The 25,820-nt window shown below is 44.3% G+C and overlaps 1 protein-coding gene across 6 annotated transcripts in view; it reads right to left on the bottom strand.

Moving 5' to 3' along the window:
• The window catches only part of b3glcta (beta 3-glucosyltransferase a), a 330,362-nt gene that overhangs the window by 263,099 nt on the left and 41,443 nt on the right, over positions 1 to 25,820 (bottom strand). For all 6 annotated transcript variants that reach the window (XM_085999315.1, XM_085999319.1, XM_085999317.1 and 3 more), the window contains exon 3: positions 13,948 to 13,987. In XM_085999315.1, the coding sequence (XP_085855441.1) occupies positions 13,948 to 13,987 (40 nt within the window). The remainder of the gene's footprint in view (positions 1 to 13,947; positions 13,988 to 25,820) is intronic.

Below are 25,820 nucleotides of genomic sequence, written 5' to 3'. Positions count from 1 at the left end.
CAGGCCTTTAACATTTGTTTAACTGTTAAAACCCCAATTACACCTCATCCCTTTGGGTCTAACTTTTAGAGGGGAATTTAACAATGTGCTTACTGCGGAAGAGCCGAAGTTTTCGTCAGTTTCAATTATTTACGAGATCTCACTGATTGCCAGCTCTGTGGAGGAGGCAGGGGTGGGGGGGGGGGGGGTAGACGGGTGCACAGCGCAGCCAGTCTCAGAGCCATCAGTGACAGACCGTAACTTCAGTATTTCCGCATGTGCTTGCATGTGCATCAAATCCCGAAGTTGTGGTCAGTTTCAAAGACGGAATGACAGCGAACGCTGCCAGTTTGGCATCATCCCGACTGCAAAATCCAGGCCAATAACTTTCAAAAATGAAATGGATAAATACTTGAAGGAAAACATTTTGCATGGCTATGGGGAAAGAGCAGGGGAGTGCGACTAATTGGATGGCTCTTTCAAAGAGTGGGCACAGGCGCAATGGGCCGAATGGCCTCTTTCTGTGCTGTATCATTCTATGATTCTAAGTAATCATTGCTTAAAAAAGTTAGTACACATGGGAGATACTCAGCTTTTGTATTTTACTCACCTACTGATCAGAAACACTGGAGATGGGAATCATAGCCATCTCAAATCTGAACAACTTTTAAATTCCTCTTAAAGTACTGGGAGAGAATGTCAATGAAGGGCTTCATTAATTATACTTCACTGTACTCCTAGTGGGCAAGTGCCCCAAGTTCACGCCATTACAATGATTTCAGTGCCGAGTATTTCAGCGAGGACTGCAACAGCACAGCCTGTGGAGGAGCAGGGTATCTCTGAAAACAACTTCTGGATTTCCGCATTTAACTGCGCATGTATGGACGCCAGAAGTTGCTGTCAGATTTACCCTGTAATAACGGTGAGTGCCGATAGCTTAATTATTACTATTACAGCAAAATCCGGGCCAATGTGTTCAAATTGATATTTTAAGCGGTGAAAAATATTTACTATCATTAAAATATTTCTTGACACTATAAACTGACATGGTTGTGTTGAAATAGAATGAACCAGAACCGCCAGCGCCTCAGGCAGTTTCACCTATAACGAGGTAATATCAAAATGTCTAATGAGTGCAAAGACGCCAATTTCAAAAACTTAAGTAAAATTGCATGTACATTTCTTTCATGTGCCTTTACGGTTATATAAAACAAACAGTTTAAAGCAAATAGTGATGCAACAATAAACTGTTAAAATGCTGCTACCAGGTCACCAATGGGCCCGCCAGTGTCATTCTTTACCAGTCTAAGTGGCATTGGCAATAAAGGTAGTGTTAATTCAGGAAATTCACGAGTGCCATTGATTATAATGGAGGCAGAGCTATGACAATTAACTTCTCAGTTTTTAGCGAGGGTAGCAACAGAGAGGTATAAATGTCCCAGGAAATTATGGAGTGGCGTAAGTAATGGAGTATATAATTTCCTGTAAAATCGGCGCTAGAATAATGGTGTGCACCATAGATGCACCATTACTATGGCGCAGGTTTTCAGGAAAATCTGAGCCATTACGCCAACCTTTTAAAAAATGCAGGATTTCACATGTTTAATAAATTAGGCTTGGGTAAAGACACGTATAGGAGCAAATAATTTTTGCTAGAAATATTACAGAACTCCAACCTTGATCCTGGCGCTACAATGTTCTGTAATTTTCTGACGGCAGGGGGATTGGAGAGGAAATTAAAGTGAATGTCTAAGTAGGGACACACTGGCCAACAAAGTAATGGTCGTCTTAGAAGCCATTGGTACTACACAGTCAGTCACTCAGCCATGAACATCTAAAGCCCAAACAGATGTCAGTTTTTGTTTCCACTAACTCTAGAGTCTAATGTGGGTTGGCTGCCTGCCCCAACCCTCCCACTTTCTGGTTTTGTGGAGTCGGGACAAGGGGCAGGCAGCCAACCCGCTCCCAGGCCTTGGGAAACCCAGCAACTGAAGTGAGCCAAGGACAGCATCGGGGAGAAGATAAGTGACTTCACAGCATTGCCTGTGGGCTAGGAGCAGGAGTGCATCCCCCCTGCCGCCACAAACTCCCTCCACCCCATCAGACCACCTCCATACAAAGTGGGTCTCTCCACTTGCCTGAATGAGTGGAGCTCCAACAACCTTAAGATGCTCGACACCATCCAGGATAAAGCAGTTTGCTTGATTGGCACCCCATCCATCACCTTAAACATTCACTCCCTCCACCACCGGCGTACCGTGGCTGCAGTGTGTACCGTCTCCATGACGCACTGCAGCAAGTCACCAAGGCTTCTTCGACAGCACCTCCCAAACCCGCAACCTCTTCCACCTAGAAGGACGAGAGCAGCAGGCGCATGCGAACACCACCACCTCCAAGTTCCCCTCCAAGTTAAACACCATCCTGGCTTAGAAATATAGCACCGTTCCTCCATCTTCGCTGGGTCAAAATCCTGGAACTCCCTCCCTAACAGCACTATGGGAGTGCCTTCACCACACAGACTGCAGTGGCTCAAGGCGGCGGCTCACCACCACCTTCTCAAGGACAATTAGGGATGGGCAATAAATGCTGGCCTTGCCAGCGACGCCCACATCCCAGGAATGAATAGAAAAAAGTAATGAAAGGCGATATATAAAAGCAAGTTCTTTCTTTTAAATGTCATGACAAACTATTATGCAGCAGTGTCGAGTATGTTTAGTACTTTAGTGAAACACTTTCTTACATAGAAAACTTACTTCTGAAAAAACAAGAGATGTATAACTACTGTATACAAGTATAGCTTTGGCTTATTAATAGAGATTAAATAAACACTCAAAATTCTTAAAATACAAACAGAAAATGCGAGGAATACACAGCTGAAATCTCCTAAAACAGAGTTCCAATGAAGGGTTTACAGCTGAAATTTTAACCTCTCTTTCAGATGCTGCTGTGCCTTTCTACCATTTTTTTGTTTTTACTTTTGGCTATCTAGTGATCCTTTGAACACTGTTTTTGTGCATATAGAACTTTGTCCTCAGTTTTGTACCCGGACATTGATATGGAGTGAAGGGGATAAGGCTGCCACCACTGCCCATGCTTTCTCAAAGTTTCTTATTTAACTTTTATTTTAAAATTAGGAGTAAATGTACATTACAAACTAGTAATTGTAAAAATAACATGCATGGAACACATTAAGACACTGCAATGACTTGGCATGGGAAGACTGGAACAACATGTGAATGTAATAATTTTATATCTTTTCATTCCAAGTTGATTCCACAAATAATTATAATTTAACAAATTAAATATTTATATCTGAGATTAAATTTAAAGACAGAAATAAAGATCATAATTATATCCAAATACAAAATCAGAACCACATCAGGATCACAACTAAGTTTCATTTATTATAATAATAATTGGTATAAACAATTAAAACCAAGATTCAATCACACATAATTAACAGATTCGAAGTTTGCTTTCTTCAGCAATTCATTAGTCGTCAATTTCCAATATTTATGAAAACAAAACTGGGGGTTGAGTATCTGTTAATTCAAAAGTGCTGGATAAGTAGCTGGAAAAAATGTTTTGTTGCATTTTATAATTTGTGTAAATATCAAATGCAAATCTGACAGAAAATAAAAAGAACTTCTATAAAAAGTCTAATTTTAAGCTCTGTGTTAAATTGATATAATTTCTCAAGTCCTTCCAATTAAATCTCGTAACAACTACTGTCACCATTCCTAATCACACCTACACATACAATGATGGACATAATTGCTACTCTGATCAATATTTTGGTGAGTAATTATGTGCACGAGCCTAACCCCCCACTGCTAGGAATGACTACTTTTGGAATGCAGTCAGATGATCAGGAGCAATGCTATCCTCACTAATTTTGTTATTTAAATCCAGCTCGGGTCAGCTCAAAGCTTTAATGGAGGTTCGGATGATTAGAGTTATCGACTGTGATACACAGTCAGACTGAGGAACATCAGCAGGGATCAGTCCTGCTTGCTGAAGTTGCTCCCAAATGCTCTGTAGCGCAGGATCAGCTTCAAATTCTTTGAACTTTACCAAATACTTCTCTTCTTTACTGACCATATCCACGTGGCAAAAGCAGTTTGCAATGTTGCTCTGTCTCAAGGTCCAAAGCTCCACCAATGAAATTCATGGCATTCAGAAAACGAATCAAGTATTCAGACTTGGCTTCTTTAGCAGCTAGTCTTTTTCTAACCAGAACCTTTTGATAGTGACCCTTGAAAAGCTTCATAACTCCAGGATTCATCGGATGAAGCTTAGAGGTGGCATTCTTTTGAAGACAAACAAGTTCCACATGCGTTAGGCCAGAAATTTTAAGATGTGGAGGGCAGTTGTCCATAATAATTAACATGCTTTATCTCTAACTTGAAATTTTCTGTCCAAAGATCGTAGAAGTCATTCAAAATCACTGATTGAAATGATAAATGATCCTACTGAACAATATTGAAACACCTTGGCCACTCACTTTTATCGAAGAACAGAAGAAAAAGCTTCTCTATTCTGTCCATATTGGCACCCAGACAAGGAATCATGTGCTCCTTGTTCCATTTCCCACCAACCCACTTGCTATCGCGAAAGGTGCGAATCCACCCAGTTGAAGCTGCCAGAAAAGTCCTGCTTCATCCAGGTTGAACACATCACAAGGCCAGTATTCTGAAAGTAATACAGCCAAAATTGATGAAAGCCATTCGTTTGTCATTATAGGGGTCACTTCATTGGCTTCTCTGGCCATTTTCTTATGAGTTATAGCATGAATGTTTTATCGTCTCTTGATCCATCCCAAGTTGACTTTTGGGAGAGATCACTAAGCCTGATTTCTTCTGCTATTTTGATGACTTTTTTTCAATAAAAGCAGTTCTGAAATTCCGGGGAAAATTTTAGCGCCGTACGTTACCTTGAACTATTCACTACATTCTGCTCCAATGTCTACGAATTTAGAAGTGTGTACATATTTCATGTCACTTCTGAAATTTCTGCTTCTGACCCATTTCAAGATAGAATTCCATTGTTCTTTGTAGATTTTACCAATGGCTGCCTGAATGACACCATATCTTTTCGCTAATTCAGTTTGTGACTGACTTTTTGTCCAGAGCAGTGATAATTTCATGCTTGTGCGTATGGAGAGAAGAGTGGGAGTATTGGCATCTCTACACAAGTGCCAGCCAGTAGTAAAAGGCCTTAATTCACACCAGGAGAGAGCTAAACAACCTGCCCTCCACAAGCATATAAAGAATGCTCTAAACAGGGAAACAAACCCAGGAAGATGCTGACATACATACTGCCCAAAGAGGCAAAGAGTACAACCAATCCACAAATCAGATAATCTCACTAAAATCAACAAATGTTTGTCACCTACTATACCTTCTAGTACAACTCAAGAGGTATAAGCTACAGAATAGAAGAGAACAAAGCAAACCTCCCACTCCCCTGCCTTTTGGACAGTTCAGCAACACTAAATATCCTATGCAACAATCAACATTCAAAAAGCTGTCAAAGACTTGGAGCAGCAAAACCCAGGCCCAGAGAGTGTTTGCTGAATTCCACAAATGCCTACTACAGTACCTGAAATAGCAGCGCTACTGATGAGGCATCTCCAGCAAATACTGGAAGTGGCTGCTTTCCCAGAGTCACTCAAATGACCTGCAATCACCCTAAACTCAAGAAAGGTAAGGATCCAAGCACTGACATTCTACAGTCTCATATCCCTTCTCAACTGTGATTATAAAATAGGGGTTAAATAGTGACCAAAATTCTAGCCAGAACTCAGTAGCCCCCAGACGAGTCTGCCTAGATCACAGAGTTCATATAAAGTCACCTTTAAGCAGGCACCACCAGTTGGCTGTTCAATATGATGTACCACTGCAAAAGCACAAATACAAGCACATCTTGATATTATCCCTGGATTGAAAGAAAATATTCTGCCTCTGAATGCCACTGCACATCTTCCCTCTCTCAGAAAAGCATAAACCCAATAGCATGACTGACCCTAGGAGCATGGAGGGAAGCATGCATCACACTGAAGGTGCACTTTTACTATGACTCAAGTGTGGCCTCCCAGAGGTTTGTACCATAAGCAGCTTTAAGGCATGACATGAGAAAGGCATCACCGAAAGAGAAAGGCTGCTCCACAGGAGACAAATCATGCCCTTCCAGCTGGCGACTGACAAATTATTCAAATCCCCTCCACAGTTTATTCTACTATGCACACATCCAACACTACCTCTAGATATGCTGCCTAAAATCTAATGCAAACCAACCCCATTAGAACGATCGCTGTCACTCTGAACTCTTTCCTTGCTTCCTCCAGGTGACATTTCCTCCCTCTACTCGACACTGTCCTCTTAGACTATCTATGTCATCTGATATGATGACTATGTAAATCCTGGGAAGATGACCTGAGCCACCCACCCCAGGAAGTCAATGGCCAGAGTCATCAAGACCAACCACAGCAGGTTGAAAGAGGCCAGTTTCAAGTCTCCTACCCTATATAAGCTCGAAATTTACATGACCATATCAAAGGAATGCTGTTGAAACTGTGGCCGCAAGTGCACAATCCTGCACACATTAGTCCTGTCCTCACTTTCCGCCTTACTGGGCGGAGGTTCTGGAAATCATAGAAGCCATGACCAGCCTTATGATCTCACTGGATCCAACGCCATAGCTAATTGGTCAAATGCTGGTAGGGCAAAGAACAGCTGCCATTTGCAGACGCACTCCAAGCAACAAGGAAAGTGCATCTCTAAGTTCTGACACAATCTGACACTTTTAAGACATCTGTCGAGCAGAGCAAGTGGTGTAAAAACTGCACTTAGAGCTAGGAAGACATGAAGCACGGTGGCATAGTGGTTAGCACTGTTGCCTCACAGTGCCAGGGACCCGGGTTCAAATCCGGCCTCGGGTGACTGTCTGTGTGGAGTTTGCACATTCTCCCCGTGTTTGCATGGGTTTCCTCCGGGTGCTCCGGTTTCCTCCCACAGTCCAAAGATGTGCGGGTTAGGTTGATTGGCCATGATTAAAAAAATTGGCCCTTAGTGTTAGGGGGGGATTAAATACATGGGCTTACGGGGATAGGGCTTGGGTGGGATGGCTGTCGGTGTAGGGACCGGGTGCTAGGGTTTGGATGATCAGCCATGATCTCGTTGAATGGTGGAGCAGGGCCGAATGGCCTACTCCTGCTCCTAGTTTCTATGTTTCTAAGGCCTTGATTTTTAGAGGGGGGATGGGAAGGGGGCGTGGGAGCTCGGTAGCAGGCGGCACACCTGGCAAGGCTAGGGCTGTGGAGGCACTGCCAATCTTAACGGCAGGGCCTCATTTAAACAAATCTTTCCAGTGTCATGCCTGACACGCGGCCAGATTGGCTACCTGCTCCTCCTGGCCCACAGAAGTTCAGAGACTGGCAAAGCTTTAAAACTTACCTGGGCCTCTTCTGACAAGTCGGCTCCTCCTACTGTATTGCTGCTGCCAGGCTGCAGACAGCGCAGGATTCCCCGTGTTGGAGTAAAAATTACATTGTAGTGTCGATAAATATCAGTGGGCCGCAACTTTTGAATCTTAAGTAGGCCCCTGCCTGCTTTTAGCGGGAGCCTCGTCCAGGGCCTGAATCGCACCATAAAGATTATCGTGGCCAGGAACGAGGAGGAATGGAGGCGGCATTTACATATTTAGAATTTTAACCCCTTGCTCATGGTCATGTCCATGTCCAGCTGTCCAAAGAACTCAAGAGAACTCTTCAACACAGTGCCTTCTCAGAGATTCCAGGTGACTCTTTTCTTGAGAGTTTTCTAGTATCTAACTGCATTTTGATTCAAACAGAATCATCTTTTTATACCTGGAAGCGAGTAGACCAGAGACAACTTGTGTTTTGGATAATAGACCTCTCAGATTGAAAAAGGGCATGTCAGCCAAATACTAACTGAACTAATCCTGGAGTCTGTATTTGAAAATTGTGCATCAAACTTTCTCTAAATTTAGTCAGTTGACAGGGAGCCTATAACAGTACACTTTACAACATTGTATAAGGTAGATTTTAGCTGGCTGCTCAATTCCTTTAGCATAATGACTTGAGTTTTAGAGTGACAACAACCAAAACGATTTTAGACAAGAAAAAACTTGTTACAAATAATTTCAAATGTAAGAAGTCACACAACACCAGGTTATAGTCCAACAGCTTTATTTGAAATCACAAGCTTTCGGAGCGCTGCTCCTTCGTCAGGTGAAGTGGAGAAATGCATAAAAACACAGCTTATATAGTCAGAGAATAATGTCAGATGTTTGCAGGTAATCTTGCCAGCTGCCATTTATCGCACCTCGGCAGAGAGATAATCACAGCAATCAAAAGTGTGAATGGTGTCCAAACAGGTCAGTCAGGAAAACATTACATCAAAGAACAATGAGGTGGGGTCACAAGGGGTCAAATATTGCAGATGCTGGGGTCTGTATGAAAAACAAAAAAAGACAAAAAACATTTTTTTTTTTTTGCTGGAAATCACAGCAGGTCCGGCCGCATCTGTGTAGAGAGAACAAGCCAATGTCGACTCGAGTCTGGATGACCCTGCATCAGGTGGGGTTACATGTAGCGTGACATGAACCCAAGATCTCGGTTGAGGCTGTCCTCATGAGTGTGGAACTTGGCTATCAGTTTCTGCTCGACGATTTTGCGTTGTCGTGTGTCTCGAAGGCCGCCTTGGAGAATGCTTACCCGAAGATCGGAGGCTGAATGTCCTTGACTGCTGAAGTGTTCCCCGACTGGGAGGGAACACTCCTGCCTGGTGATTGTTGCGCGGTGTCCGTTCATCCGTTGTCGCAGTGTCTGCATGGTCTCGCCGATGTACCATGCTCCGGGGCATCCTTTCCTGCAACGTATGAGGTAGACAACGTTGGCCGAGTCACATGAGTATGTACCATGTACCTGGTGGGTGGTGTCCTCACGTGTGATGATGGTATCTGTGTTGATGATCTGGCATGTCTTGCAGAGGTTGCTGTGGCATGGTTGTGTGGTGTCGTGGTCGCTGTTCTCCTGAAAGCTGGGTAATTTGCTGCGAACGATGGTCTGTTTGAGGTTAGGCGGCTGTTTGAAAGCGAGTAGTGGAGGCGTGGGGATGGTCTTAGCAAGGTGTTCGTCGTCATCGATGACATGTTGAAGGCTGCGAAGAACATGGCTTAGTTTCTCCGCTCCGGGGAAGTACTGGACAACGAAGGGTACTCTGTTGGTTGTGTCCCGTGTTTGTCTTCTGAGGAGGTCGGTGCGATTTTTCGCTGTGGCCCGTCGGAACTGTCGATCGACGAGTCGAGCGTTGTTCTTTGTTCTTTGATGTAATGTTTTCCTGACTGACCTGTTTGGACACCATTCACACCTTTGATTGCTGTGATTATCTCTCTGCCGAGGTGCGATAAATGGCAGTTGGCAAGATTACCTGTAAACATCTGACATTATTCTCTGACGATATAAGCTGTGTCTTTATGCATTTCTCCACTTCACCTGATGAAGGAGCAGCGCTCCGAAAGCTTGTGATTTCAAATAAAGCTGGTGTTGTGTGACTTCTTACATTTGTCCACCCCAGTCCAACTCCGGCATCTCCACACCACAAATAATTTCAAAAGTATTTATTGCATGTCCTGTTTAGCCTACAAAGCAGCATGTAACGGAAGAAAGAATTTCCTTACATACAGCATTTTAATGTTCTTAGCACATCCCAAAATGCTTTACAGCAATGGATTACTTTCTGAAGTGCAATCATGGTTATGCAAGTAACAGGGCAGCCAATTTGTGCACAGCATGGTCCCACTAACAGCAAATGAGTGAATGATTAGATCATTTGTTTTGAGTGGTGCTGGTTGAGGGAGAAATGTTGATCAGAACACCGGAAGAATTCCTTGGTCTTCTTCAAATACTGGCAGCAGATCTTTTATGTCCACCTGACCTGGCAGATGGGACTCAGTTTAATGTTTTATCAAAAATAAAAGACTCCCTCAATACTGCACTGAAATGTCAGCCAACATTAATTATTCAATTCCATGGTGGGGCTTGAGCCCACAACCTTCAGACTCAAGAGCTGAATAATACCAACTGAGTGGCCAAGCTGTCATAGTTACTCTGTATTCTACAATGACCTGTAAAAGTGTTTAAATTCTTGTACAACTCAATAATAAAGTAAAATTATTTGAGGAAAATAGTAGAGAAAAACTTATAACACATTGGACCAGATTTTCCAACCCCCACAAGGTGCATTCGTGCCCGTAGGGGCTGCGCAAGTGCCGGTTTCAGGCATGTGAAGCGCATGCGCTGAAACCCAGCACTTGCGATCTGTCAAGAATCATCTGCATGCCCAAGTGCCTCTGCGGGTGGAGTTGAGCTTTTTGCACAACTTCCACCCGCTGAATGACTGTCAAATTCTTACGCCTGGTAAAAGCAGGCGTCAGGCTTGCTTTTACCAGCTTAAGAGTTTTAAAAAATAGGAAAATTAAATTTGATAACACATTTATAAAATAAAAATACTCTACAAAAAGGTAAGTTTATTTTTAGCCCCATAAAAACATTTTTTTTTAAATTTCAAAAAATTAAATTTTTGTTCAAAATATTTAATTAAATGGCATTTTAAATATGTAATGTTTATTTTAAATTTATTTAATGTGTTGGTGTATTTTTTAGGTGATCCCCATTTATACTTCTGACCGCTCTGTACGTACAGAACTGTCAAACGTATGAATGGGGAATTCCCTTCTTCCATTGGTTGGACCGGCCCACGTGATCCCAGGAGCGCCTACGAACTACTTGCGCCCCTGGGATACGTAGGGCTCTGCCCGCGCAGACCTGAAGAGACCCAGGAGCACAAGCCGCCATTCTTCCCCGGGCCACCAGGTAAATTCGTAGACATTTTGCAGGTCGGAGGCTTCCGCCCGCGGGAAGCCTCCGATCGCAAATGTTGGCCCAATAATTTAAAAAGTAAATAGAATGTGATGATACATAGCCAGAACAATGGAGTACAAGTCTGCAGAGGTTTTATAATGAACATATCAGAACACATTTGGGAGCACTGCGTACAATTTTCGCCTCCATGCTTCAAATGGGACAGATGTGCATTGAGGTGGTTACAGAGAAAAGTAACAAGAACAATTTCAGCATTAAGAGGATGATCTAGGAGGAAAGATTAGAAGAGTTTGAACTCTACAGTCCAGAAAGGTGGTGGTTAAGAGGATGGAACTGTAATGCCAAAAAGGTCTTTGTTTTAATTTTATGGTTTTAAAATAGCTGAGGTTAAAATGGAAGCTATATCCTTGTTTTTAAGACTGTTCAAAGTTAGTCACAGTACTGCTACAGCTGATAAAGAGAGGAGACTTTGATAAAAATACAAGAAAAATTCAAGAACCAGAAAAAGCCATTTGACATAGCTAAGAAAATAAACTCTAGTTTTTGTCTGTATCGATAGTATTTTCACAACAGTATGCCCCATATATTCAGTCATTAATAAGCTACAATTATTATTAGAATTAGCAATTCAAATATATACTCTGAAAGTACCTTTATCCATGTTGCAGATATAACTGAGCTGAAAATGTCAAATGGCTTTCCTCGATTGTTCTGGATCTCTTCCAGTATCTTCACCACATATACTGTAACTAGAATTCAAGTTTAACTTAAAAAAAACACTTCTGGTCACCACCAGTTGAACTCAGTAAATTTTTCAATGCTCAGTTCATTTTAATCTTTACTTGTTCAATATTATTATTGAGATGGCTCCCCTAAGTGAACCATAAAACAAGATAGACCTGGGCTCCAGGTAGCAGGCACAGAGTTATTTAACTCATAGCCCCATCATTTTGTACTCATGCAAACTATTCACTGTAAACCACTTTGTAGCCACATTTCACCTCTTTGCAATCTATTTGTTGCATCTTTTCTGTTCATCACCAGTAAATCCATTCTGCTTAAGTTTGTGGTGCTAAGCAAGGCTCACACTGTAATTCGGCTTAAGGGAACATAATGAGATATACATGTAACCGAATTTAAAAAGTCATTAAGAGCAACATTCAAGTGTTTTACTGTGCAGAACACAATCAGGCCACTGACACTTCTTTGAATTGCTGCAGTAAAGAAAATTGAGCCACTTTAATCAGTTCATTGCTCCTGGCGTAAAGTTCAACCTTTCCAAACCCTATCAATAATTTAAAACGTCATTTTTAAAACATTTCATTCTCATGTTTCAAAAGGGCCTCTATTTAACTGCGGATTACTGTACTGGTATTTTCTGCTAAAAACAGTTGATGCATTGCGCAGACTTTTAAAATATCAGATGGGATTTGTCAGCCTAATGCAGCACTGAATGTTATTGAGAACAACAGCTCAAGCATTTATTACTATTCGGTAACGTTCCCAATTTTATCCCAACCCACACAGCGGGAACAGGGTGGATGAGTGGTTTAAATAGCTGCCCAGTTCTTGCTTAACGCAGGAGCTGCCTCTGGTAGCAAACGTACTCGCCATAAGCAGGCGGGTGCTTCATTACTAAATGAAAATTGGGATCCTATGATGTAATTAGGACCCCAATGAGATTTTAACTGGGCGGGTCTATTCCAAAGATTCACAACCCTCTGAGTGAAGAAATTCCTCCTCATCTCAGTCTTAAATGGCTGACCCCTTAGCCTGAGATTATGCCCACTAGTTCAAGACTCTCCAGCCAGTATTATTACGAGCAGCTATCCACAGCTTCCTGATGACAAATGCACAAAATGTGTAAAATCCACAAGTTATAGTGATTATACCCAATATCATTCCACAACAAATATACAAGATAGGAACTTGTCCAATGACTCAGTGATATTGAGTCATAAAGTTGCAACCACTGGTCTGTGCTCGGTTAGCCAGTCTCAGTGTAGGTAGTAGTAGTACAGGTAGACTATCCTTTATCCGAAAACCTCGGGACCAGCCGAGTTTCGGATAAAGGAGAATTTCGGATTTCGGAAGGTGGGTCGGCGGGGGTCCGCGGGGGGTCGGCGGGGGGTCGCGCGCACGACTTACGCTGACGCTCAGCGTAAGTCGGTCGGGGCCGGCGGGGTCCGCGGGGGGGTCGGCGGTTGTCGGGGCCGGCGGGGGGGTCGGCGGTTGTCGGGGCTGGCGGGGTCGGCGGGGGGGGGATCGGCGGTTGTCGGGGCCGGCGGGGTCCGCGGGGGGGTTGGCGGTTGTCGGGGCCGGCGGGGTCCGCGGGGGGGTCGGCGGTTGTCGGGGCCGGCGGGGTCCGCGGGGGGGTCGGCGGTTGTCGGGGTCAGCGGGCGGGTCGGCGGTTGTCGGGGCCGGCGGGGTCCGCGGGGGGGTCGGGGGTTGTCGGGGCCGGCGGGCGGGTCGGCGGTTGTCGGGGCCGGCGGGGTCCGCGGGGGGGGGGGGATCGGCGGTTGTCGGGGCCGGCGGGGTCCGCGGGGGGGTCGTGCGCACGACTTACCCTTTATCCGAACTTCCGAAACCGGAACCCTCTAAAAACCGAAGGTTTTTTCGTTCGTACGCACGACTTACGCTGAACGAAAAAACCTTCGGTTTTTAGAGGGTTTCGGTTTTCGGAAGTCCGGATAAAGGGTAGTCTACCTGTACAATAAACTTCACTGCTCCCAGTCTAGTGAGGAAAAGCCCAGGGTTCCAGCTCCTGATCTATATACAGCGACACTTGCTAGAAGTGTAGCTCTTTGATGTATAGCACAATCAGCCTCAGTTACAATGCCGCCACAATAGGCCACTATCCAAGGTAGCCAGCATCCATGGAACCACAAGCTAAATCACCGCCTTTCTGAAGAAGAGAAGAGAAAACTCGGGAGCGGAAGGGGAAAAAAAGTTATTTTTTCTATTCCACATCAAAGATTCAGGAAGCTGGAATTAAATATCATGAAAAACTGCATCTGAGAAAAGGAAAGTCCCCATTAGAGGAGCATTGTTCAATAACTTACCTATCGATGTCTTCTGCGGTTCATTGCTGTCCGATGAAATCTGCAGAAATAGATTTTAATGTACAAATACTGAAAGCAAACACAAGTGTACACATAGTATACAGGTTCTATAACAAAAGCACTATATTTTCCCATTTATCTTTATGTTTCAAGGGAGTAAATAGATCAACAATAATAAAGGTAGAAGTAATTGTCAATTTTCCCCCAAAATTACTTCTATGATTAATTCCATGTCAAAAGTAATAAAGCATTCCTAACAAGGGCTTTAGCTGCAAAATCTTAAAATAGCACCTTGTATGCCCCTTCATGTTTTCACATCATCTTTACAACTTCTCTGAGGAAGACTGAAAATATTAATGACAAATTTGAAGGTTGGTTTGTGAATTTATGTTCAGTTCACTGAAATGATAATACCCAACATATTTCGCTTAAGATCTCTAACAACTGTTAAGAGACACTAGGTCACCTTCCCATTTGTCTGGACCAGATTCAAATCTGAGAGAGAACTGGGAACACAATACAGAATTAAATCATCCTTAGAATTATACTGCACTTAAAAAGAAAATCATTAAATATTTTGCCTGTTATTTTTTGAAGTATGGACACAGTTTTTAAGAATACCTGTCATCGGTTATAGAATTTCTTCTGCACCAAAACAGCCTTTAATTAGAATAAATAGAAAGATTACTAAAACACCAAGTGTGGCACAGTAGACCTAATGACAGAATGTAAAAAAAAGCAAGATAACTTCCAAAAAAGGTAGTAATTCTTTTATTCAACTTGGCTGTAGATAAATATCCCCAAACTAAAAAAATAATGCACTTTGCATGGGTCATAAAAATGTTCATTCATAGGTTTTATTGTGCTAAAGACAGAATTAACAAATACCACACTCTCAGCAATTAAGAAAATAAGAAATAGGAGCAGGAGTAGGCCATACGGCCCCTCGAGCCTGCTCCGCCATTCAAGAAGATCATGACTGATCATCCACCTCAACTCCACTTTCCTGCCCAATCTCTATATCCTTTGATTCCCCTAGAGTACAAAAATCTATCGATTTCAGCCTTGAATATACTCAAAGGCTCAGTTTCCACAGCCCTCGGGGGCAGAGAATTCCAAAGATTCACAAACTTCTGAGTGAAGAAATTCCTCCAAATCTCGGTCTTAAATGGCCGACCCCTTATCCTGAGACTATGCCCCCTAGTTCTAGACACTCAAGCCAGGGGAAACAACCTCTCAGCATCTACCTTGTCAATCCCCTTCAGAATCTTGTATGTTTCAATGAGATCACCTCTCATTCTTCTAAACTCGAGAGTATGGGCCCATTCTACACAATCTGCCTCTCGTCCCAGGAATCAATCTAGTGAACCTTCGTTGCACCGTCTCCAAGGCAAGTATATCCTTCCTTAGATAAGGAGACAAGAATTGTGCACAGTACTCCAGGTGTGGTCTCACCAAGGCCCTGTACAATTGTAGCAAGACTTCCTTACTCTTATACTCCAACACCATTGCAATAAAGGTCAACATGTCATTTGCCTTCCTTATTGCTTGCTGTGCCTGCATGCTAGCTTTCTGTGTTTCTTGCATGAGGACACCCAAATCTCTCTGAACACCAACATTTGAAAGTTTCTCACCATTTAAAAAATATTCTGTTTTTCTATTCTTCCTACCAAAGTGAATAACCTCACATTTCCCTACATTATACTCCATCTGCAACTTTACTTAGTCTATCTATATCCCTTTGCAGGCTCTTTGTGTTCTCTTCACAGCTTATAGTCCCACCTAGCTTTGTGTAGTCAGCAAACTTGGATATATTACACTCGGTCCCTTCATCTAGGTCATTAATATAGATTGTAAATAGCGGAGGCCCCAGCACTGATCCTTGCGGCACCCCACTAGTTACAGCCTGCCAACCTGAAAAAGACCCATTTATCCCTACTCTGTTTTCTGGCCATTAACAAATCCTCTATCCATGCTACTATATTACCCCCACCCCATGAGCCCTTATCTTGTATAATAACCTTTTATGTGGCACCTTGTCAAATGCCTTTTGGAAATCAAAATATACTGCATCAACTGGTTCCCCTTTATCTACCCTGCTAGTTACATTCTCAAAAAACTCAGAAATTTGTCAAACACAATTTCCCTTTCATAAAACCATACTTCCTGATCTCCTGAGCCAAGATCCTTTCTCTCTACTGTCCTTATGTCATCCTTTATTATCAGGGCTACCCCCCGCCCCTTTTCCATTCTACCTGTCTTTTCGAAACGTCAAGTACCCTGGAACATTTAGCTCCCAACCTTGGTCACCTTGCAACCACGTCTCTGTAATGTCGAGTAGATCAAACCCATTTATCTCTATTTGTGCCACTAGTTCATCTATCTTGTTACGAATGCCTCATGCATTCAGATAAAGAGCCTTTAATTTAAATTTTTTACCATTATTTCCTGCTTTGACCTTATTCTCTGCTGCACTGCTACCGTTAAACTCACTGACCCTTCCTATCACACTCTGCTTATTTTTACCTAAATCGCTACACTGCTCTATTGCCTTGACCTTTCTCTTTAGATTTCTAAATTTCCCCTCACCTGACTCCTCCCCCCACCTTTTTTTAGTTTAAAGCCCTATCCACAGCCCTAGTTATTCAATTCACCAGGACGCTGGTACCAGCCCGATTTAAGTGGAGCCCATCCCAACAGAACAGCTCCCTCTTTCCCCAGTACTGGTGCCAGTGCCCCATGAATTTAAATCCCTTCTTCCCACACCACACTTCGAGCCACGCATTTAACTCTCTGATCTGCTTGACCCTATGCCAATTTGCGCGTGGCTCAAGTAGTAATCCGGAGATTATTACCTTTGAGGTTCTGCTTTTTAATTTAGACCCCAGCTCCTCAAACTCCCTCAGCAGAAGTTCATTCTTAGTTCTACCTATGTCATTGGTTCCTACATGTACCACGACAACTGGACCCTCTCCCTCTCACTCCAAGTTCTTCTCCAGCCATGAGGAGATATTCTTACCCCTGGCACCGGGCAGGCAACACAGCCTTCGGGACTCTCTTTCATGGCTGCAGAGAACAGTATCTATCTCTGACTATACTGTCCCCTACCACTACCACATTCCTTCCTTCTCCCTCCACTTGGATGGCCCCCTGTACCATGGTGCCATGGTCAGTTTGCCCATCCTCTCTGCAGTCCTTTTCCTCATCCATACAGGTAGCAAGTACCTCGTACCTGTTGGACAAGGTCAAGGGCTGAGGCTCCTCCATCAATACATCCTGGGTCCCCATACCTCCCTGACTCACACCCTCCTGTTCCTGACCACTGACGAACTCTAAAGTACTACTTAACCTAAAGGGTGTGACTGCCTCCTGGAATAAAGTGTCCAGGTAACTCTTCCCCTCTGTAGTGTATGTACCTTTAAGAGCCCCTGTGTACTGTAATACCGGTAGTGACCACTCGGGTATATAAGCCTGTATAGCATCTTGTATCTTTTAGTTCACCTCCAGACTTTGTTCAGTAAACACCTGTTAAACCAACTCCTGCATTCCGTGTCTCCATTAACACACGGATACAACAGTGGCGACGAATTGGAAACAGACTTACCTGCAATTCGGCAGCACCTCAAGGAGATCGATTCCTCAGACGAAGGTCGAAGAAAAAAAAAAAAAAACTGTGGTTTTACCAGCCAGCCGGGCTGGTGGCAGGTACTGCACTAATCCTTCCTGGGCGGCGGGCTGGGGCTCGATCGGGTAGCTCTGCAGCAGGGCCGAGCAGCGAGTCGGAAGGCGGAGGCAAACAGAGACAGAGGGTGGAGCACTCGGGAGACGGCCGGCGCTGCAAAGCAGGTCGGCGTTCGGACCAAGCAGAGGGAGGGAAAAGTCCCAGAGAGTCCGGCGGGAACGAGTCTCCAACTATTAAAAATATCTGTGTAAATAAAAACCGCGGAGAACAGCGTTGTCAGCAGCGGCAGCGGCGGGAAAGCGCGGGAGGCGCCATTTTTTCTCGGCAGGGAAGAAAGGAAAGCGCGGGAGGCGCCATTTTTGATTTTCAGGATGCCCAAGACTGGCAATATTACTGCTTTCGATAGTGATATAGAGGATTGGACCACATATGTGGAAAGAGTGGAGGTATATTGCACAGCGAATGAAGTAGAGGATGATAAAAAGGCATCGGTACTTCTAAATCTGATGGGCGCAAGGACATACGGGCTGTTATGAAACTTAATCACTCCAGCCAAACCGATGGACAAGAATTTTAAGGAGATTGTTGATACCCTACAGGAGCACTTAAACCCAACACCGCTGCTGATAGCGGAACGATTCAAATTCTTCAGGAGGAATCAGCACAAGAATGAAAGTAACGCTGATTACCTCACCGAATTATGAAAGCTGTCAAAGCACTGCCAATTCGGGGCAGGACTGGCAGATTCTCTACGAGACAAATTCGTCTGCGGTCTCCTAAGTGAAGGAACACAGAAAAGGCTACTTTCTGAGAAATATTTGACACTGGACAAGGCTTTCAGTGTGGCTGTATCATACGAAGCAGCAGCAAGAGGAGCTGCAGAGACACAGCAAAAGCCACAGGACTTCGGCACCCATGAAATGACACGGGGTTGAGAGAGATGTTATCGCTGCGGCAGATCCACCCATGACCAGAGGGACTGCTGGTTCAAGGACAAAGCATGCAGGCAATGCGGAAAGATGGGACACATTGCACGTGTATGCCGATCTGGAAACAAAAACTCCACTGACAGAAAAAAAATCAAGAAGGAAAAGTACAGAAAGGTACAAATGATGACGGACAGTAGCTCCGAAGACCAGAAGAGCGATAGCAACTCCGGAAACAAGAGACTAAGCTGTCTCAAATTACATAATGTAATTGCCAAAGAAGATTACCAGACCATTTGGGTTACCCTCACGATAGCAGGGTCCCCAATTAAAATGGAGCTAGATACAGGATCAGCTCTGACCGTCATAAGTCGACGGGATTACGAGCAGCTATTTCCACATATACCTTTGAAAGACACATCCTTTATCTTGAAGACATATACGGGGCAGAAAGTATACCCCAGAGGGAAAATAAGGGTGCCTGTTGCATACAACGGCAAGGAAATACAGAAGTTGTATTTATACGTTCTGCAAGATGGTGGTCCACCGCTGTTGGGACATGAATGGATCAGGAAGATACGTTTAGACTGGCACTCCATTCAGGCACTGACGGTGACCAGTAAGAAAAAAAATGATGATGACGTCATACCTGAACGATTAAAAGACATCTTGGCCAACGCCAAAGAAGTGTTTCAACAGGAACTAGGAACCTTGAAAGGCATCACCGCCTCAATAAAAGTGGAAGATGCGGCAATTCCCAAGTTTTTTAAGGCAAAGCCGGTGCCATACGCAATTCATCCAGCAGTCGAGGCAGAGCTGGAGAATTTGGAAAAGGCAGGCGTGTTATCCAAGATAGATTGGAGCGAGTGGGCAACACCCATCGTCCCGGTCATGAAGAAAATGTTGAATAATGATAAATCTGAAGAACAGAGAAAAATTCGCATCTGTGGGGACTTCAAGGTGACTGTAAACCCGGTCCTTCACACTGTACAGTATCCTCTTCCGAGGATAGAAGATATTTTCGCCTCACTATCCGGAGGGAAACATTTCACCAAAATTGACTTGGCACAGGCATATCTACAGATGGAGGTTGAGGAGGCCTCTAAAAAGTATCTCACGATAAACACACACAAAGGCCTGTACCAGTACAATCGACTGGTTTTCGGAGTAGCATCAGCTCCAGCTATCTGGCAAATATGGTCCTTAATACTGTGATGGTTTTTTCGCGCCTACCGTTGCCAACGGTAGAAGAGGCACCTACAGTGGACCCAGTGGAGATGTTCCACTCAACCATAGTGGAATGTCTGCCAGTAACAAATTCTACCATTGAAAAGGAAACGAGAAATGACCCGACTCTCTCACGAGTCTACGATTTAACGGTGAAGGGATGGCCAGCACATGGCGAACCACTGTTGCCAGCATTCTCGCAAAGAAGAGAACAGCTGTCACTGTGCCGAGGAACCTTGATGTGTGGATCCAGAGTGGTGATTCCACCCAAACTCCAGGATAAAGTGCTAAAGGAGCTTCACGAGGGGCATCTGGGTGGAGTGAAAATCAAGAACCTAGCCAGAGCGTTTGTGTGGTGGCCAGGTATCAATGGAGACATCGAAGAAATGACCAAGAGCTGTCTAGGATGCCAGAAGGTCCAAAACGCCCCACCACAAGCCCCTCTACATCCATGGGAGTGGCCCTCATCTCCATGACAACGGGTACACATCGACTTTGCTGGTCCATTTATGGACTCAATGTTCTTAATCGCGGTTGATGCACACTCCAAGTGGCCGGAGGTAATAAAGATGTCCTCCACCACCACGGAAAAAACCATCACAGTATTAAGGACCATATTTGCCACGAATGGGCTGCCTGAACAGATCTGTTCTGATAATGGACCGCAATTTGTGTCCGAAGAATTCAGGAAGTTCTTAAAAAACAACGGGGTTAAGCACTACACGTCCGCCCCATACCATCCCGCCACCAATGGATTAGCTGAAAGGTTTGTCCAGACCTTCAAGAAGGCCATAAAGGCCATGGGTAATGAAGACATAAATCTATAACATAAGGTAGATAACTTCTTGTTTGCATACAGGAATGTAACACGTGGTTACAAACCAAACTCCCGCCATGATGTTTTTCAATAGAAGACTAAGATGCCGGCTGGATTTGATCAAGCCAAAACATCAGAAGGGACGTAGAGGACCGGCAATTTCAAGGCATGAATGAAAGGCCAACTAGAACCTTCCAGATAGGTCAACAAGTTTTGGCCCGGGACTACCGTACCGAGAAATGGCAGCCTGGAGCTATTTGCACACGACTAGGACCGCTGATGTATACCGTGGACATTGGTGAAAGCATAATAAGGCGCCATGCTGACCAGATCATAGAGTCATCCGAAAAGGGACAACCTACACAACTCTATACGCCTAATGATGAAGCAGAGATACCCATAGTATCTACCTCCGATCCGGTGATACTGGAACCAGATGAACCCGACACTGGCATTCAAGCCGAATCGACCTTGCCAAAAGAACCTACTACACCACCGAGGCGTTATCCGGACCGAGTCAGGAAGCCTCCAGAGAGACTGACTTATAATTGATTAACTGCAGCAAATGTGTAGATTATTGTTCTTGTAAACATGTTAATTAATGATTACTTAAAATGTTACGTACTGGTTGTCTAAAAGGGAAGGAATTGTAGTGTATGTACCTTTAAGAGCCCCTGTGTACTGTAATACCGGTAGTGACCACTCGGATATATAAGCCTGTATAGCGTCTTGTATCTTTTAGTTCACCTCCAGACTTTGTTCAGTAAACACCTGTTAAACCAACTCCTGCATTCCGTGTTTCCATTAACACACGGATACAACACCCTCCCTAATGCATCGCAATGTCTGCAGCTCGTACTCCAGCTCAACGATTCTGAGCCGAAGTTGCTCCAGTTGCAGACACTTACTGCAGATGTGGTTGCTCAGGATCGCGATGCTCTCCACAAACTCCCACATGCTGCAGTTATGACACACCACTTGCCTTTCCATCTCTAAACTTGTTTTATTTATTAATTAATTAGTTAAAGCTTTTATTCAATCAATACTTTAGTATTATTGTTTGATTATTTTATCTAGTTTAAGTTATCCATTTAATAAGTACTAGCAAGTCAGTCTTTCAGCTCTTAATTTAACCCCCTTCCCTAACTTAGAGAGCAAAAAAAAGCTGTAATACTCACCAACCAATCACCTACCTGCTCTCCTGTGACGTCACTCTGATTTTTTTGTTGTTGTTTTTGAATCGGAGCCTCGCCGCTGCTTTAATTCAGATCCACACTCTGGCTGCTCTTTATCCTCTCGCCGCTGCCGCTGCTTTAATTCAGGTCCACTCTCAGGCTGCTCTTTAGCCTCTCGCCGCTGCTTTAATTCAGGTCCACTCTCAGGCTGCTCTTTATCCTCTCGCCGCTGCTTTAATTCAGGTCCACTCTCGGGCTGCTCTTTATCCTCTCGCCGCTGCTTTAATTCAGGTCCACTCTCGGGCCACTCTTAAGATTCTGTTTATTCAATGGATGCTGCCTCTAGAATTAGATGTTCTTTTAGAATCAACCAAGCCACTGTCACAGATTATTGATCCTTTCCGCCACAACAAAAATGGCTAAAAATTCAGGAGTCACCATATGACATTTAGCAGAAGGGATATTTTACTCAAAGTAACCTTTCTGAACAACAACCAGTTTGGTACAAAATGATTTAATAAGAAAAAATGGCTATTGACAGCTAAGCATTCAAGAGGCGATTTTGAGGCACTATGATGATATTGTACAAATATACGCAGAAAGTAATCTTCCTCTACACAGGTTTGCTTTTACAACTATTAAGTACAGAATACTCCAAGGGGAAATTTCATGAAGGCTCTCTTCGCCACCCTCCCTCCCCAAAACAAGAATAAGGAGTATACTGTTCAAATCACTTCAGATAATAGCAACTCTGACATTCCTAGCCACGCCTCTAGCCAAGCTGTTCCAGTACAGCTACAATACTGGCATCTATCCGTCAATGTGGAAAACTGCCCAGGTATGTCCTGTCCACAAAAAGCAGGACAAATCCAACCCGGCCAATTACCGCCCCATCAGTCCACTCTCAATCATCAGCAAAGTGATGGAAGGTGTCATCGACAGTGTTGTCAAGCAGCACTTGCTCACCAATAACCTGCACACTGATGCCCAGTTTGGGTTCCGCCAAGACCACTAGGCTCCCGACCTCATTACAGCCATGGTCCAAACATGGACAAAGGAGCTGAATTCCAGAGGTGAGGTGAGAGTGACTGCCCTTGACATCAAGGCAGCATTTGACCGAGTGTGGCATCAAGGATCCCTAGTAAAACTGAAGTCAATGGGAATCAGGGGGAAAACGCTCCACTGGCTGGAGTCATACTAATCACAAAGGAAGATGATTGTGGTGGTTGAAGGTCAATCATCACAGCCCCAGGACATCGCTGCAGGAGTTCCTCAGGGCAGTGTTCTAGCCCAACCATCTTCAGCTGCTTCATCAATGACCTTCCCTCCAACATTAGGTCAGAAATGGGGATGTTCGCTGATGACTGCACAGTGTTCAGCACCATTCGCAACTCCACAGATAATGAAGCAGTCCATGCCCGCATGCAACAAGACCTGGACGACGTTCAGTCTTGGGCAGATAAGTGGCAGGTAACATTCGCACCACAGAAATGCCAGGCAATGACTATCTCCAACAAGTGAGAGTCTAACCACCTCCCCTTGACATTCAATGGCATTACCATCGCCAAAACCCCCACTATTGTAAGATTCAAAATTTTCAGCAAAAATCACGCAAGAAAACTGGATAAAATAAGACTGTTTATTGACCAAAGTAAGCTTGCACAGAAAAACCTTTGATAAAAGGGCATACAAAATGGCCGCCAGGCCCCGTGATCAGTTTCTGAACCATTTTATTTCTGTTACTGCAAGCCAGACAGGCTTGTGGATTGAAGACAGTAAGCCCGCGAAAGCCCGTATCTGGGAACCGAAACTCAGAGAAACAGCATACATATTCAATGGATTCTAAGTACAGGATGGGGCCCATCAAGATATGGGCGGACAATGCAAAAACACTTATACCCATTTATTGTACAAAGGAGAAACCGTTCAACAGCCATCAGGAAAATCTCCGGACTGATCAATATGCGAACCGAGTCGCGATGACAATGTAAAAGACATTAAAAGACATTATCGGCCAGGAAGGCCAGTTAAGTTATCACCGGCTCCCGTTACAAGACAAAGCGCCCCTGCAGAGATTTCTGCCCGCCAAAATTAATACAAAGACAGGACTATGATTTGGCGGGAGATAAGACTGTCCCAAAAGAGTATAACTATGGATTGAAAGTCATCTAAGTTACTTCGTACTTCTTCTTCTACTTGGACAACTTCGAACTTGACTTCACTGCTGCTTCTTGCTGGGCGACTTCAGACTTCTATCTCTGCAAGAACTTCTTCTACAAGGAACGAACGAAGGATGGACGGTGCCAGGATCGGTGCCTCTTCCACTTCGGTAGATGCGGAATCGAGGAAGACATTTTTGTCTTTTTAAAGACGGACGACTTCGGTGAAAAGACAACGTGGTCGGTGTTCAGCCGAACAAGGCTCGGCCACGACGAGAAGACGACGAGGGTGGCCCGGGTACTGGGGTCGGGAGATCATCGACGACCCAGGCCGAAGGAGAAGAAACCCTCTGGAAAACCGACGATCCAGGCCGGAGACAAAGGACATTCCGGGCCTGACACTTCCATGTCTCAACATCCCATCTGGTTGTTGGTCTGCTCCATGAACAAAATCGACGACAGCCTGTAGCTGATCTTCAACCTTGACGAGCGCTCATCGAGGCTGTGTCTACCCCGCCGCCTCGAGAGAGAGAGAGAGAGAGAGAATATCGACTGCGCCAGAAGTTTCCTAATCCACGTGACGACGGAAAGCAGTGCCAAAAGGCTGCGAACCCCTTTTTCGCGATTTTGAGAGTGGTGAGCATGATCCCAAGTTCCCCAGGTCGAAACTTAGTTTAGGTATAGGGGAGGGAGTTAAGGGTAATCGTAATGTGTTTCCTCTTTTACGATGTGCCGTGTGTTCCCCATTTCCATAGAGTCAAGTTCATAAATTTGTGCATGATTGTAGTAACTTTAATCTGTGCCTATGACATGTATTTTGTAATGCTTCAAACTGTTTAAAAATAAAAGCATCCATTCGTGCTATTCAACCTGGTCTATTGAGTTCTTTCTCTGCACTATTGTTCTCTGCATCTAAGTCCAAGGTCTAGAACCGTAGGGGGAGTGGGTCGAACCACTCAAGGGTAATTATTGCACGAAACCTGGCAGGAGACCAGAACGAGCAAGAGAAACCCCCTACACTATCAACATCCTGGGGTCACCATAGAAACAAAGAAGATAGGAGCAGAGTAGCCATTCGGCCCCTCGAGCCTGTTCCGCCATTTAATGAGATCATGGCTGATCATCCAAATTCAGTACCTTGTCCCTGCTTTCTCCCCATATCCCTTCAGCCTTAAGAAATATATCTAACCCCTTCTTGAATATATTTAATGAATTGCCTCAACTGCCTTGTGTGGTAGAGAATTCCACAGGTTCACCACTCCCTGGGTGAAGAAATTCCTCCTCATCTCAGTCCTAAATGGCTTACCCCTTATCCTTAGACTGTGACCCTGGTTCTGGACTCCCTGCCATCGGGAACATCCTTCCTGCATCTAGTCTGTCTAGTCCTGTTAGAATTTTATAAGTTTCAATAAGATCCTCTCTCATTCTTCTAAACTCCAGCGAATATAAGGCCTAATCGACCCAATCTCTCCTCATACGTCATTCCTGGCATCCCAGTATCAGTCTGGTGAATCTTCGTTGCACTCTCTCCATGGCAAGAACATCCTTCCTCAGATAAGGCGACCAAAACTGCACACAATACTCAAGGTGTGGTCTCACCAAGGCCCTGTACAATTGCAGCAAGACATCCTTGCTCCTGTACTCGAATCCTCTCGCTATGAAGGCCAACATACCATTTGCCTTCTTAACCGCCTGCTGCACCTGCATGCTTACCTTCAGCGACTGATGCACAAGGACACCCAGGTCTCGTTGTACTTCCTCTTTTCCCAATCTATTGCCGTTCAGATAATAATCGGTCCTTCCTGTTTTTGCCACCAAAGTTGATAACCTCGCATTTATCCACATTATACTGCATTTGCCATGCATCTGCCCAATCACCCAACCTGT

The sequence above is a fragment of the Somniosus microcephalus genome, chromosome 10 (assembly GCF_052327205.1).
Source record: "Somniosus microcephalus isolate GS21.2 chromosome 10, FLI_Smic_1.0, whole genome shotgun sequence".
Taxonomy (NCBI): domain Eukaryota; kingdom Metazoa; phylum Chordata; class Chondrichthyes; order Squaliformes; family Somniosidae; genus Somniosus; species Somniosus microcephalus.
The sequence above is the reverse complement of the archived record's forward strand: the minus strand, read 5'-3'. Positions and strand labels throughout refer to the sequence as shown.